The following is a 14,623-nucleotide window of genomic DNA, read 5'->3' as shown; positions in this document are numbered from 1 at the left end:
CACCCAGTGACACAACCATGCTGATGTTTTGCCATACTACACTTCACACAAGCGTGGCATACCATTTTGTGCTGAATATTTTCGTGTTTTGTGATAGATTTTTAAAATACAAACAAATGATTTACAGTATATAAAGCCAATTAAACAAATGTTATGACATCAAGAAAAAAGCCAACCACATGCATAATTCAACAGCTTTATCAAAAAACAAAATGCATAACCAAAAAAAATATATATACATACAATTGGCACAATGATACATAATTACCAACAACTGGTTTGCATTCAGAATGAATCATTTATAATTAAAGGCATTTAGCAGAAACACTCACATATTAAAATAATTATCATGAACAGGGGTGTTGTGTTGTGAGGCCAGTAAATAGCACACTCACATGACCTCCTTTGGTGTTTTCTCATGCTGAAAACCCAAATCAAATTTAAGTGGCTGTCTTGACTCTGCAAAATTAGATGGCATAACCTTGGTCTCCTGATTTTAGCTGTGAGGATGACTGGATCATACTTGATACGAAACGTTTCTCTCACAAACTTTTTTTTATGAGGCTCTGAAGCACCAAGATCATAATTCCATCATTATAAAATTAATGTGCACTAAAAGCAAGAGAAACAATATAGTTTATAAGTTTGGCATTATTTAACTGATTTAACACACATCATCCATGCTGTGTTTCTTTTAGGCGAGTATACATGATGTTAAAAAAGCTTTGGTCTGATGAAGGCACATAGCTGTGCAGGCTTAATGCAAGAAGGCCTTTTTCCTGCTGCTGCAAAGGGATATGAGAGAAACCCTTTCTCTTCTGTTGTACCACTCTTTATAAAGCTGTAACACAGGGCTTTAGGGGTGAAAACATGGAGGTAAACTGGAGCCCCTCACTCTGTTTGTGTGTGTGTGTGTGTGTGTGTGTGTGTGTGTGTGTGAGGGAGGGAAAGGGAGAGAGTGAATACGTTCTTGTATGTGAGTTACTTTCCATGTCTATGTGAGTGTGCGCGCGCGCGTGTGTGTGTGTGTATGAGTGTGTGTGAGGGAGGGAAAGGGAGAGACAAAGAGTGAATACGTTCTTGTATGTGAGTTACTTTCCATGTCTATGTGAGTGCGCGTGCCCGTGTGTGTGTGTGTGTGTGAGTGCGTGTGTGCATGTGTGAAACAGGGGCAGATAAAGAGAGGGAGTGAGCATGTATTGGTGTATAAGGATGAGTGTGGGAGTGCGTTGTTCTGTGTGTGGGGGAGTGTGTGTCTGTCTATGTGAGAGGGTGTGTCTGTGGATGCGTGTATGTGAGCACCAACGTGTGAGTATGCATGTTTGCATCTGTGTCAGTGTGAGTGTGTGTGTATCCACGCATATGAGTGTGTATGTGTGATTGCATGTTTCCAATGTAGGCTCTTGTTTCACCTTTCTTTGGTCCTGCTTCACAGAGGAGGTAGGGAGAGGTGTGCACATGCACCTACCCAACTGTCCTAGAGTAAGAGTGATGGTGGGCGGGGTGTCCTCCCTCACATGAGCCTGAGGATGGCGCTGGTCAGGAAGTCCTCGTAGCTCATACGCACGTTGCCGGTCATGCCGGTGTCCTTCTCGCGGAAGGCCTGGGTCATGCTCTGCAGCTGTGTGCACACCTGGATGAAGCGGTCCAGCTGCATGGCCCCCGGAACCCTGCGGGCCGAGAACTGCCGCACCAGGCTCTCCGTGAACTGGGGGCTCAGGTTGTACCCCATCTGCCCTAGAGCTGGAGGTTAACGACAGCACCGGTCACACACAGTTGAGAAAAACATCGGCATCTCACACACACAGTGAGGAAACACACACACCACCAACAGCTCTAAGGAAACCACAGCAGCAATGAGAATAACGCAGGCAGATGAGCATTCAGCTCAACAAGCAGTACATTGTCTAGTAGGTAAAGCACGTGGTTTCTATTGCAGTGCCACAGATATAAAAATCACTGCTACTATCTTTATTTGGGAAGAAAGTCACTCTACCAGATTTTGACCATGTGGCCATCCTGTGGGAGTCTAGTCATATGTCACCTTCCACTCCTCACCCCTTACCCCTGCCTCCCCACCCCCTTTGCCACATTCCTTAATCTGACAGAACCCTCCTACCCTCTCCTTCTGATTTAAATTCCTCGCCCCCCACGCTGATTTACCCCCTCTTACCCTGGTGCAGCTCGTTGCCGCTGATGGACCCAGATCGGTCGCGGTCAAACTGCTGAAACATGTTCCTCCACTGCTGCAGGAAGGTCCAAAGTGCAGAGAAGCCAAACAAGTCCATACGGCCCGACCTGGTCTTGTCAAACATGTCTGCACAGGACAGAAATCAGGGCTGTTACTTGCTTACAGACAGAAAAAGAAAAACTGCTGATGCAAGTTCACTGGAAGAGTTTGAGATTAACATCTTGAGATTAGTATAAACACTCAGCACCAAAGATTAGTACAAATCAACCCAAATTACACAGATGCATGTGTTGTTCCTTACATTTGCTGTAGAATAAATCCACAAAGAGCCTTTTTTTATTATGTACTAAAATGAGATAATCTGAAAATCTTTCATCATTCCATACCCAATGCAATCCTACAAACCTCAGAATGCATTTCACCATCATCACTATTGAGAGAGGTGCAAAGCTAAAGGGATCTCTTTCTGTTTTCAACATAACTCTTACAAAATAACTGCTCCAGAACAGGCCACTTGAACATGCGTTGAGGGCTCATATTGAAACCACAAAAACACTGACTCTTTATTGGGAGTCTGAAATCAAGTATCCATTCACTTCTAATTCACCAAAGTGAGGAAATGTAATATTTTAATGTCAGTAGTCAGTAAAAGTGGAGTCTTTAAGACCACCAACAGCATTTCCTGCTGCTGTACTTCAGCAACCTTCTAGTGGTTCTTGCAAAACCCCCTTAAAAAGTGCATTTTGATTAGAACATGACTGGAAACCACGGCACTCCTGAAAGCTGGAACAGCTAACCCAAAGGTTGCAACACTGTTGTTTAACTGCACAAAAGTAGCTCTACACTGGCTTCTTCACATAGCTTACATTCTCAAATATTATCCACTTAGACAATGTTGACTAGAGCAATATGGTTAATCTCTTAGCAACCTGAAATAAGATCCTGTGCCCATGTGGTCAGGAGGGTCTAATGACTCAACCGCCGTTTGCAGCCTCAGTTCTACTTTTTTGGGACAGTTCTTGTTTATACCCTTATTGAATAAATGTTACACTTTTATGTTACTGCTCTCTCATTTCCCTCCTCTCATCCTCTTTGTATTCATTTGTCTCTTCTCCATCACCTTACCATTTGTTCCCATCATTACTAACTCCTAGTTGTCTTCTACCTTGTATGCATAAGCTAAATGCAACTACATTCACTTATTTTGTTTTTTTTTGCAGTCAAATATATGTGTTATACTTTACAGAGCAGTCAGAGTGAAAGACCATATATTGATTGAAATGTGATTGACTGACCTCTGATTGGCTGATTGACCGACTGATCTGCTTGGATGGTGTGGACTTTGACATATTATGAACATCAGGACTGTGTTATTTACTGAATACCAGAGCCTCTACTCACTGAACGTCAGGTGTCTCTTATTCACTGAACACTGTGAGCTTGGTACTCACTCATCATCATGAGACAGGTCTCGTCAGAGAAGGCAGAGGAGTTGGAGTTGACGAGAGCCTGTTTCAGCTCCTTCATGGAGATGGAGCCGCTGTGGTCCGAGTCCACAGACTGAAACCACTGGAAGGCCTCCGGGTTCACACCTGGAGGGATGTTACCTGGGGAGGGCAGAGAAGGAGGGGAAAGGATGAAACGCCCCCTGCTGCTCATTAGCACACACTCGTTCCACTTACATGTACCATCCTTACCTTGTTAAATGTTGGGGTGAACAGGGATTTATACTGGAGGAAGTCATGCCGTGTACTGGTTTAGACTACAACAGATAATCTAAAACTAAGACCCTTTGGGCAAGAGTGATTGAGCTACCAAACCATATCAAATCTAGGCTGTTAGAGGACATTATATACAATGAAACATGTACAAATGCACACATAGACACACACACACACTATTAATGCCCGTTACTGCAATGATCACTTGCCTATCAGTCTGATTCCGCAGCAGCTGGAAAAGCAGCACAACAGCCCTTTACGCAAGTCAGTTGATCCCCCATATACAGACAGCATGTCTGGGAGGGTCCTGCACAACCTCTGCTGGTACACCTCTGCTGATCCCCCACATCATGCCCACTCTCACACCTCTACACTTTCCAGCACAGTCTTCATAATGCAGTGCTCACCTGGCACAGTCACACAGTACCTCCACACAATCAGGACACATGGCTGCAGCGTATAGTCAAGGGAAACTTGACACCCCTGTCTCACATCTGCACAACTGCACTGACATGCTCTACTACACTATCCAACGCCTGTCACATCCACGTAAGTGAGGAGCTGTTAAGAGTGTATGCTGGCCAGGCTTCTCCCCACATGCCTGTACAGACAGACCAGTGAACAGAACAGGACTTACCTGCTGGAGCCTGCTGCCCATATGGACCTCCTTGTGGTTGGCCGTATCCACCATAAGGGGCGCCGGGAGCTTGCCCCCCAAAGTTCGCCCCGGCAGGGGCCGCACCTCCATAGGGAGCGCCAGGGGCCCCCCCACCTCCTCCGAACTGGCCCCCTGATCCAGGGGGACCATAGGCCCCATGGGGAGCACCGGGTGCAGGGCCTCCAGGATACTGTCCACCAGGGGGCGCTGCTCCCCCATATGGTGCATAGCCCGGCGGAGCAGAGCCCCTATACTGCCCATAGGGACCCCCAGGAGGCATACCCCCTCCATACGGGGCCCCTGGCGGTGCCTGGCCCCCTGGAGGAGGGTGCTGGGTTGGGTAGTTCCCTGGTGCTGGGTAACTCTGTATGACAAAGCAGGGAATTTCATCCAGCACCGTGAGTGTCACTAATTATTATCATAATCAACATCCTCTAGTCTAAAAACACCCTCAGTTAACACGCAGGAGGCCAGCCTCAAACTAGACATGGTGTTTTCTGAAACCAACAACTTACTATTTTTCCCTTGCCAATGGCTAATAGCTCGTATTATTACCTAAGTAACTGAATTACCGTTAACTGAATTACATCTAACTAGCGAGAAATTTTGGAAAAACTGCAAGTTGGACTACAATGAACTAGCTAACCTGTTCTGTGGAAAAAAAAAAAACACGCAAGGAAACAGTCATAATCGGAAATAGTTTTTCTTTGTGAGATTGACTAAAGTTAAAAACAACTGTACAGTATACATATATGTACCCAGCTGGCTAAATAAACTATCATAACTCATATCTCAGACTCTAGCTAAATTATATGACAATATGAGTGAACAGTCAGCAACTTAAATGAAGTGTCTTTATGGAGTTCGTAGCTTGGTAGCTAACTTTACCTAGCCAGGAACTTCGTAGCCAGAGCAGACTGGACTAAGTAGCAATTCAACTTTCAGTTTCATAACATCAGCCCCTTTCGCGAATACTTAACAGAACCGTTAAGTGATGAATACGGTGCATGTTTGATAATTTTACTGACAATCACTACTAAGTTGAACATTTTGAACCCGGAAGAGAAGTTCTTACCTGTCCGTAGCGAAAACTCATTTCAGTGAGAATGCCTCGATGACGTAGTTTCGGGGTATTTACCCTTCCCATGAAGTTCAAAGCGGATTGGAGAAACGCCATGTCTGTCACACAAACAAGTCAAATGCCAAAGATCTCTGATTGGACAGACGATTGGAGGCGTACTCTGCTTGGGGCGGAGGCTGTACTATCGGGAAGCATTCGTATGAATGGTGAGGTGAGGTGTGTTCATGACTCACTGGGAAAATGCTTGTGTTATTTACTGATGAATACAGTGGAAAAAATGACGCAGTCTTGTATTTATGTATGTATGTCGTTTAATTGTCAAATAATATAGGACTTGGTAGATAACTTTAACTGAAGAATTTATTGAGTCTACTCAACAGAGTTTACTCAAACTGAAATTCACAAACTTCATATATTTCCTGAAATCAAGCTGAAGTCATTTTTACAGTGCTGAATTACGGCACGACTTCCAGAGTCTGCGTACAAGCCCTGTTTTACATCGCCTTTTATCCTCACGTCACAACGTCTGACGTCACACTTCAGAATCTAACAAATTCGAGGTTGCTCATTTTTTTTTTGCCAGTAAGGATATTAAAAACCTGTTACTTCATTATAATTAATGTGGTCAACACACCCTTAATCCCATGCTGCTTTTAAATTGCCAGTACTGGGACCCATTTCAAAGAGGGCTGAATAATATCCTTACATAGTATGCTGCTGACAAAAATGACACAAATGCAAACATAGTTTATATTTTTATTTGAAAAAAGTTATAAATAAAGATTACTGGACAGACCATTTATACAAAAATATTATTTTGACATCTGACACACTTATTCTGGTGCCCTTGTTGATTAAATGTTATGTTAGGACCCCATCCCACCAGTTGGTTATGCCCATGCGGTATGTCTTAACAGCTAATATTGTCCGTGGCGGTGCTTCTGCAGTCGGTCTGTTAGAGTTCCTGTACACAGTGACTTCATGTTCAGTTGGTGGCCTGAACCACAACAGGGAGTGGTGCTTAGGGAAGCGGGTAGCTGGAAGTGCAGTTAGTTTTGCAGGCTGGGACAGGTGTTGTAGATTGTAATCTTCCAACAGGATAGGAAAGGCACTTGTGTTTTGTCTGCATGACCTGATCTGCAAGTTGAACATTTTGAAAAACTAGTTTTGGTAATACCGAAAATAGATGCAGAAATATACCCTGAGGAAAAAAGTACATTCAGTTTGCATTTCACATGTTTTTTTTCATAGGCCAGTTATGAAGCTCTGTTTTGCTGTAAAATAACTACAGTTGGTCCAACAATTGCATGTTCTGGTACTTTAAATGTAATATGGATTGTAGAACTTCAGTCTGGCAGTAGTCTGGAGGGATAGTGGAAGATCCACACTCTGGATCTAAGAGTTTGTGCTATGAAGTAGAATCATTGTGAGAGCTGTGGACTCTGGAGCTCGGTGATGTGGTTTTAAGTCTGGCCTGGGACACTGCCATTGTGTGGTTGCATCATTTAAAAAATGCCCAAGTAAGAATGCATGTGCAAATGGAAGTTTAAAGTTTTTAAATAATCTAATGCAATTTCGCTAACTACTCTACGTGCTGTTCAAGTATCTGTACACCAGTTTCACCTGCTATCACCATATCTTAGCAGTATATTTCATCGCTTTGATGCGCCAATGAAAACACAGGAAAAGAGAGAGGCACTCTGTGTGAGCCGACCCCTCCAATATTGCATTGTGGGAAAGAACAGGCACCTCCCAGAAAGAAGTTTACAGATGGAAACACAAGAATTCTGGGTTATTCAGTTTAACCAGTAGGATTCTAGCATGTCTTTGCTGTGGGCCTGCTCATCTAGGTCCCTTTACTTTGTTACACTGGCACAGCGAGTCCCCTGAACCTTCTCTCGATTGATGGATCTAGACTGTTTTGTTGGTGGCAGCGGCCTCCTCAGCCTTGCGGCTGCTGCTGTTGGCAATGCTTTGAATAGGTGGATCATTGGCTGTGGGGTCCAGTCTGATGAACTCTGACCTGGGTGGGGCCAGGGTGGTGATGTCGTGCCTCTCGATGAACAGCACGCGCTCGTTCTCGTACCGGAGCCTCATCACTTTCTGGCAGCGCTTGCCCACCAGGTAGATCATCTCGCAGATGCACATGAAGACGCAGATGGCCGAGGAGACCACCATGAAGAGGGTGAAGATCCGCTTCTCGGTGGGGCGGGAGATGTAGCAGTCCACCGTGTTGGGGCAGGGCTCCAGGTTGCACTTGGAGAGGCGGGGCATGTCGTAGCCCTCGTATATGAAGTGCAGGATGTAGAGGAAGGCGGAGTCAAAGGCCGCCTTGAAGACGAGGCTGAGCAGGTAGGTCCACCACAGACCCCCGCGCTTCTTCCCCGGGTTGGCGTACAGGTGAGACCCCGGGTGCATGGCGGCGTACTTCTTGTCCTTCTCCTCGCGGTACTTGACGTGCGCCACCACCATGAGCGAGGGGCAGGTGACGAAGATGAGCTGCAGCGCCCACAGGCGGATGTGGGAGATGGGGAAGATGCTGTCGTAGCAGACGTTGGTGCAGCCGGGCTGCCTGGTGTTGCACACAAAGTCCTTGCTCTCGTCCCCCCACACGCGCTGCGCCGCCACCACGAACACCAGCACGCGGAATACGAAGACCATGGAGAGCCACACCCGGCCGAACACTGTGGAGTACTTATTCACCCCGCTCAGGAGGCCCTCCAGCGCCGACCAGTTCATCCCTGCGGCGAGTGTGCGCTCAGATCAGCACCTGAAAACGGCAACAGCGCACAGCTTTTACAAATAGCCCCGACTCTCATTACATTCAGCTTCCTGCGGCAAAAACAACAGTTAACATTTATATACACTGTATACACACATTTAAAATCCAATCATTTTAGGTTTTTGCTTGACTTTTGAAGCTGTTGATTTTTTCTCCCCGCAATTACAAGCCAAACCCTGTCTAATATATACCTCAATACCGTAAATGCCAGGGTAGCTGCTTAACATTTGTTGGGGGCATCTGAACCTGCCAAATACTTCAAAAATACGCCAAGCCTGTCTCACCTGTTTCATTTCCTTAGGAATCATGATGTCAGAGACACACTGATTACTTTTAGTAAACCTCAAAACTTCAAACGTGAGGCAGATTTTGTGAGCACAGCTCAAGATGTTCTATGTTCAACTAAACCTTTATGAGTTTTTGATTTTGCTTGTGGTATTAGATTAATTTATTGTGAAATATGGTAATTAAAATGTCTTTGAAGGTTTTCTAAGATTTGATGAAAAGGAACACAAGAATGACTGTGCCATACTATTTCAATATTTAGATAATGATAATCCTCTAAGCAGACTAGTGTGTGATCGTGTTATTTTTGCTTTAATCTTTAAATGTAGATGTTGGATTGAAATGAAAAAACAGCACACAAAAACTACAAAAAGCCAAAACAAAACACCAATTTATTTGTTACCGACATACAGCTGTTGGATAAAGAGAGCTAGCTTCCAAAGAAGCTGAGTAATTATTTCAAGTAGCAGGCAACTTGTAAGGCAATTGGCATGCCTGAACAGATTTTAGCTTAGGTTCATCTACTGTGTTATGAGAACCTTCTGGCTTTGGCTGTCTTTATTTTTACCTTTCTGTAGCTCCAGATACTGTCTTTGGTCACATTTAATTTAAAGACCTTTTACTTATCTCATTACATATTAGCTAAATGTGACTTATCGGAGGGGATAGGGAGTGAGAAGTATACAGGGTTACTGAAATAGAATGTCCATTTTGATTATTTGTAGAACACATTGATCAGAAAGTGTCTGTGCATTGCTAAACTGTAAACACAATGTTAAGTCCTGTTATTGATTCAGAACCTGTGATATATTAAATTTACATACATTACCTGCTAACTATCTGTTTGTGTACTAATTTAAAATAAACAAATTTTCTTTAATTAATATGTAGAAGTGCATTCACTGGATCATCAGATTTCAAATAGACTGAAAGAGCCATTAGAATACAGAGTGACCCAGGCTTCTGACCAATATAAAGGCAAATTATATGGTTTCCATTCTGCCTGTTTCTCTAGTTGTGCGAAAATACAAATGCTGCATTCTTTCACGGAAAGTATTTCTGAAATGCAATTAGTAGGGAACTTAATCCAGTATATGAGATATAGGCTATAGGTCTACACACAGAGCGGTGACCGTGGTAACCACCCTCGGGCACCGTGGGCCTTCAGACAACCTGAAAGAGAAACAAAGCCCTCTAGCCCACATGATAGTGTGATCTGATCCTGTTCTAAAAGTAACACTAACACAGCACGCACAGGAGCTGAGCTAATTCAACTCCAAAACAGGAACCATCCAATGGAGGTAATACCTTATGTGTTTAGCTGTTATACTGTTATACTTATACTGCACTGTTTTTGTTGTATTTTGTTTTGCTTTTCCAACAAAATGACTCTTTTCCTGAGGTCTCTCATTTTGTCACCCATTGTTTTCATTTTGATAGAAAAATGGTTTAATAATAGGGTGAGGAATGGTTTAATACAGAGAAATAAATAGCTTTTTAAATTCTTTTTTAGGGCTAAACAAAATGAAGAGCAGATGAATGTTAATCAGTCATAGCCACAATTTTACGCATATCCTTTCTCTGAAATAGCAAAAGAAGCTGTACTACCATCCCCATAATAGAATTCATACATTAAACATTAAACAATATCCATTATGACGGAGAGCATTTTTTACTTTTGTTCTCCGTAACTCACTTTGCATTTCCTCTATAGGAATGTCGCGTTGAGTCAAGTTTCAAACAAACTTGAAACGGTAATGAATCCTTTAATGTAAGAGAAAGAAAGCCTCTTCATTATCCTTTGCTGTCCTCAGCTCTGAACCCCTGCCATTGCTGTAGATGTGTTCCCTTCCACAAGACTCCATATTGTCTTTTCACATTTACATCCCCACCCACACAGCTCTCTGTATGAGGGAAAAAATCCTTTAAAGGTAGCTCCTCCAGTCTACCTGTTTTAAGAACAGAATGTACTAGTACAGCGGATGAAAAACAGATAAAAAAATAACCTTACCTGGTCTTAGCTTTTGTGGGGGGCAGGGTAAAAAACACGAAGGGAACTCAGAGAGGGAAAGCAGCAACAGCAGGCGAACGTCTCAGGAAGATCTGGCTCATCAGCAATCCAGTGGAACCTGCTGGGAGAGCTGTTGCTCCTCACCTGGGGAAGAGCAGGGGAGAGAGAGAGACGGAGGCACTCACCTGCTCTCTCTCTCTCTCTCTCTCTCTCTCTGTCAGGCATGGAGTGGGTGGGGCAGAGGTATTCATGAGATGGTAATAATACTGGATCAGACAGGAATGTGCCCCTCCCCAGAAAACAGGGACAGGCACCGACTCGTCTCTGTGCTCTGTAAGTGCGAAAACTAGCCTTCCTTTCACCCCCCTACCCCAGTGGCAATGCACCTCAGGCTACATTACACTGAAGGCGTGGCATTGCAGAATCCATGGCAGAGAGGGTTATGGAAAAATACTGATGTGTGTGTGTGTGTGTGTGTGTGTGTGTGTGTGTGTTTTTTCTGATTGAGATAAGGAAATGAAAGGTTTTGGGTGAGTGATCAGACTTGGTTTGTGGTGGCTGCATGGTTGCAGTGGCACAGGGCTGGTGGACAGGGTCACCTGTGGCAGAGGTGGTTTGACCTGTTAGAAAAGAGAGGAGATCCAAAAGCAGGGTTTCCCCCTCGCGGTTATGTTGGAGGCGGGGAGAGGCAGTCTCTGTTTGAGTGGAAACTTCCATTCTCAAAACACTCCCACTCATTACATAATCAATGGCACCAGAAGAGATGGGGAATGAGAGTTGTAGAGAGAGGTGTGTGGGGAGAATGGGAGAGTTGAGCATGTGGGGGTTACTGGTTATATTGGGGATAATGGGAGAATTGTAGAGTTGGGAGAGGTTGTGAGTGTTGAGGGGGGCGGGGGGCTGATAATGGTTTTATTGGGGAGGTAATGGTTTTATTGGGGAGAATGGGAGAGTTTGAGGATGTGGGGATGGGGGCCACAGTTTTTAATGGGGAGAATGGAAGGGGGGGGGGGGTAAAGGGCATGTGGAGAAAGCACAGGTAGATGGATAATGGAACTACGGTGCAGAGAACACAGTGCATACACAGAAAAACAGTCCCACAAGTTTCGCACTGCAGAATGGGGACTGGTGCTGTGATTCCTGAGTTCTGGTCTGCCATGCTACTCTGCCTGTCACAGGCTGTGAGTGAGTGTGTGTATGTGTGTATGTGTGCATGTGTGTGTGTGTGTGTGTGTGTGTGTGTGTGTGTGTGTGTGTGTGTGTGTGTGTGCGCGCAACTCAGATAATCATACATGCCATTGAAGAATGACATACACACCCACTCAGGATATTGTATGTCAAGGAGTCACAATGACAGGGTCAATAACAATGTCACATGAGAACTTAAAGCCTGCTCTTCCCAGGAGGGTGTGTGTGCACACCGTGAGCAAGAGCACAAGACAGAGGTAATGTCATCAAAAGGGCCAACAACATTGCTTTTATCTATATGAATATAACAAAACTAAATAGGACAAATGCATATATTATGTATTTAACAAGACACACGCTGTGCACAATCGTTTTAACATCACAAAATGGCCCTGCTTCAGCACTGTTTGGGTCAGATAAACAAACTAAACAGGGTCCCTAACGAACCAAACATTTTCCGTCCTGGAGATAAAACACAACATGACATTGTGCACGCCGCTTTTGTTTCGTGTTGCGACATCAAAACCATCGAGAGCGGAGCGCTACATCAAACAGGGAGAAAGCAAACCGCGTGCAGTGCTGCCAATTACGCTGTCCCTGCAGATAAAGAAACACGGCTCTGACACGCCGTAAGTCCTGGATAATGATATTGTGTTTTGTTCTGATATGGATTGATCAAAACCAGGTATTGAACAGCTGAGAAACACCGTGTCTAGAATGGCAACAGCAATTTTTATAAAACACCTACGTGGATTGCTTCTTTGCATTCATGTTTTTGAATGCGTAAAATTAAATGATTCTTTTATGAATGCGGGTCAAGGGAATACTTTTAACTGCATTGTGGTAAAAAAAAGAACAATATCGATCAACTTTATGTTGAAAAAATCTTAATGTAAAAATATTGTTGAAGCCAAATGCATGGACTATTTTAGTATTTATCCCTGTCTTTTATTTCTCTTTGTATGCCAGTGAACTGACCCCAGCTCAGATGTTACCTTGATGTTTTTGGGATTCTGCTCTAATGTTCCTCCAGTATGATTCTCTGATGTTGCTGAAGTCACACTTAAGCTGCTGTGATTCTTCTCACACACTGTACAGATACTGAGATGTTCAGATGTTCCTCACTCTCATTCAGCATTGTTCTGATGTCACTCCTATGTGATGCTGGCACCATTCTGTTTTTACTGTAATGTCAGTCTGATGTTGCTGTGATATCATTCAGATATAGTGGTGATGATGTTATTGATGATGTCATTGCTGTGATGGTGCTGTGATGTCACTCTGATACGCTTCTGATTTTCACTCTGCTGTGGCACATTTCCCCCGTTACCTGGCTTGATACTTCCAGTTTCATCAGTATGACCTGCATCAGCCAGCATTTACCCTTTCAGTCCTGCCTCCTCTCATATGTAGACCAGAAAGAAGAACGGACTCGTCTGTCCACTGTCATATCATCAGAGGACCTTTAGAGGGGGCTAATGCCCCATGGTTTCTTAGATAAGGGGAACTCTGTACGCTGATGAAAAAAGGGACATATTAGAGAAGATAATCAGTAGTTTTATCCCTAGAGAGAAGATCCTGTTCTTCCCTAATGGACTAAAAGGTTTAATTGAAGCTGCTGTATGCACATCCCGCTGTTTGAAGTGCAGTAAGGATGATTGCTCTATTAAAGGCAACATCCTGTTATGCCTTATCTGACAGGGTGTTATCCAGGACGACTTGGTTTGCACCGGAGCCTCTGTTACTTGTTTGTTGTGGCGGCATCCCTTTTTAAAGGTACAGAGCCAGTGATGTGGCAGATGTCCCGTGCCCTGACAAAGCCAGTGACAACAGATTGTCACTTTATGATGGAACGAGCTTCTTGTAGCAGTCAGCGCGCTTTTAATCACGTGGTCTGATGTTTTCTGTATGCACTGTTGTTCATGTGGCCCTATTGTGTACACTTCTGTTCATTTGCTTTGTTGGTTGCTCAGGATCAGAGTGTTTGCTAGGTGACTAGATGTGAGTGTAAATAGCTTATGTCAGGCTCACGTTGGTCAAACATTAAAGTTTAGAGGGGCTCACAGCTTGTTGGGTGACCTTGGAAAATCTTCATCTCTTAATGATCGCCCATTACAATAGCTTTACCAAAGGATTTCATTTTTAAGGATTACATTCATTATATTTTGAACTACATTTTGAATAATATATAATAATAATAATCTTTAATTCAATTGGGTATGGACTTTTACACTTGGGTAAAAATTGGTGCCCAAACTTCATATCTATGAAGGGTGTTCCCCCCACCCCCCTACTCCGACCTGAAATGGTTTCTCCCTCCCAGTCTCCTCTGCTGACATCATTTGATCTCACCGAACAACCCCCCCCCCCCCCCCCCCCCGAACGCAGACTGCTGATTACCATGGTGATCAGAGTGACCAGCTTAATGGTGTTGACTAATGCGGGGAGTGTAGCGTGTGTGTGTGTGGACCACAGTAGGGGTTGGTGAAGAGGGTTCAGTGTGTGGATGCAGAGCAGGCAGAATCACACGTTTGATCTCCTTTTGTCAGCTGCAGGCTGCTGGATGGCTCTCGGGCCACTGGCTGCCACGTTGAGGTTTGCAGCATGAGTGTTCCAGCTGAATCTGTCGGCGTAAAACCCAGGTGTGTAACGAACCCGCTCCAGGAGATGCTGGCATCCTTTTCTGCCACGAACACAAAAGCAGGC

The 14,623-nt window shown here is 44.2% G+C and overlaps 2 protein-coding genes across 2 annotated transcripts; both read right to left on the bottom strand.

The window, feature by feature from the left end:
• Positions 1-1,040: 1,040 nt before the first annotated feature.
• Positions 1,041-5,684, bottom strand: LOC118787027 (peflin-like). Its single transcript, XM_036542422.1, has 5 exons — positions 5,646-5,684; positions 4,550-4,934; positions 3,643-3,798; positions 2,174-2,317; positions 1,041-1,743 (listed from the first exon to the last, which is right to left on the bottom strand). The coding sequence occupies exons 1-5, from the start codon at positions 5,664-5,666 to the stop codon at positions 1,514-1,516; spliced, it is 936 nt and encodes a 311-aa protein (XP_036398315.1). The 5' UTR covers positions 5,667-5,684; the 3' UTR covers positions 1,041-1,513.
• An 814-nt stretch (positions 5,685-6,498) lies between these two features.
• On the bottom strand, positions 6,499-10,911 carry LOC118786754 (gap junction beta-4 protein-like). Its single transcript, XM_036542052.1, has 2 exons — positions 10,730-10,911; positions 6,499-8,421 (listed from the first exon to the last, which is right to left on the bottom strand). The coding sequence occupies exon 2, from the start codon at positions 8,388-8,390 to the stop codon at positions 7,563-7,565; it is 828 nt and encodes a 275-aa protein (XP_036397945.1). The 5' UTR covers positions 8,391-8,421; positions 10,730-10,911; the 3' UTR covers positions 6,499-7,562.
• Positions 10,912-14,623: the final 3,712 nt, after the last annotated feature.

Source organism: Megalops cyprinoides, chromosome 12 (genome assembly GCF_013368585.1).
Source record: "Megalops cyprinoides isolate fMegCyp1 chromosome 12, fMegCyp1.pri, whole genome shotgun sequence".
NCBI classification, from domain to species: Eukaryota; Metazoa; Chordata; class Actinopteri; order Elopiformes; family Megalopidae; genus Megalops; species Megalops cyprinoides.
This window is presented reverse-complemented; position numbering and strand designations above follow the sequence as displayed.

Coding starts and splice junctions, on each gene's coding strand:
- LOC118787027 (XM_036542422.1), bottom strand. CDS start 5,666: ATGAGTTTTCGCTACGGACAG. Junction 3,799..4,549: donor TGGGCAGCAGGCTCCAGCAG/GTAAGTCCTGTT, acceptor TGCCCTCCCCAG/GTAACATCCCTCCAGGTGTG. Junction 1,744..2,173: donor CGGCAACGAGCTGCACCAGG/GTAAGAGGGGGT, acceptor GTTAACCTCCAG/CTCTAGGGCAGATGGGGTAC.
- LOC118786754 (XM_036542052.1), bottom strand. CDS start 8,390: ATGAACTGGTCGGCGCTGGAGGGCCTCCTGAGCGGGGTGAATAAGTAC.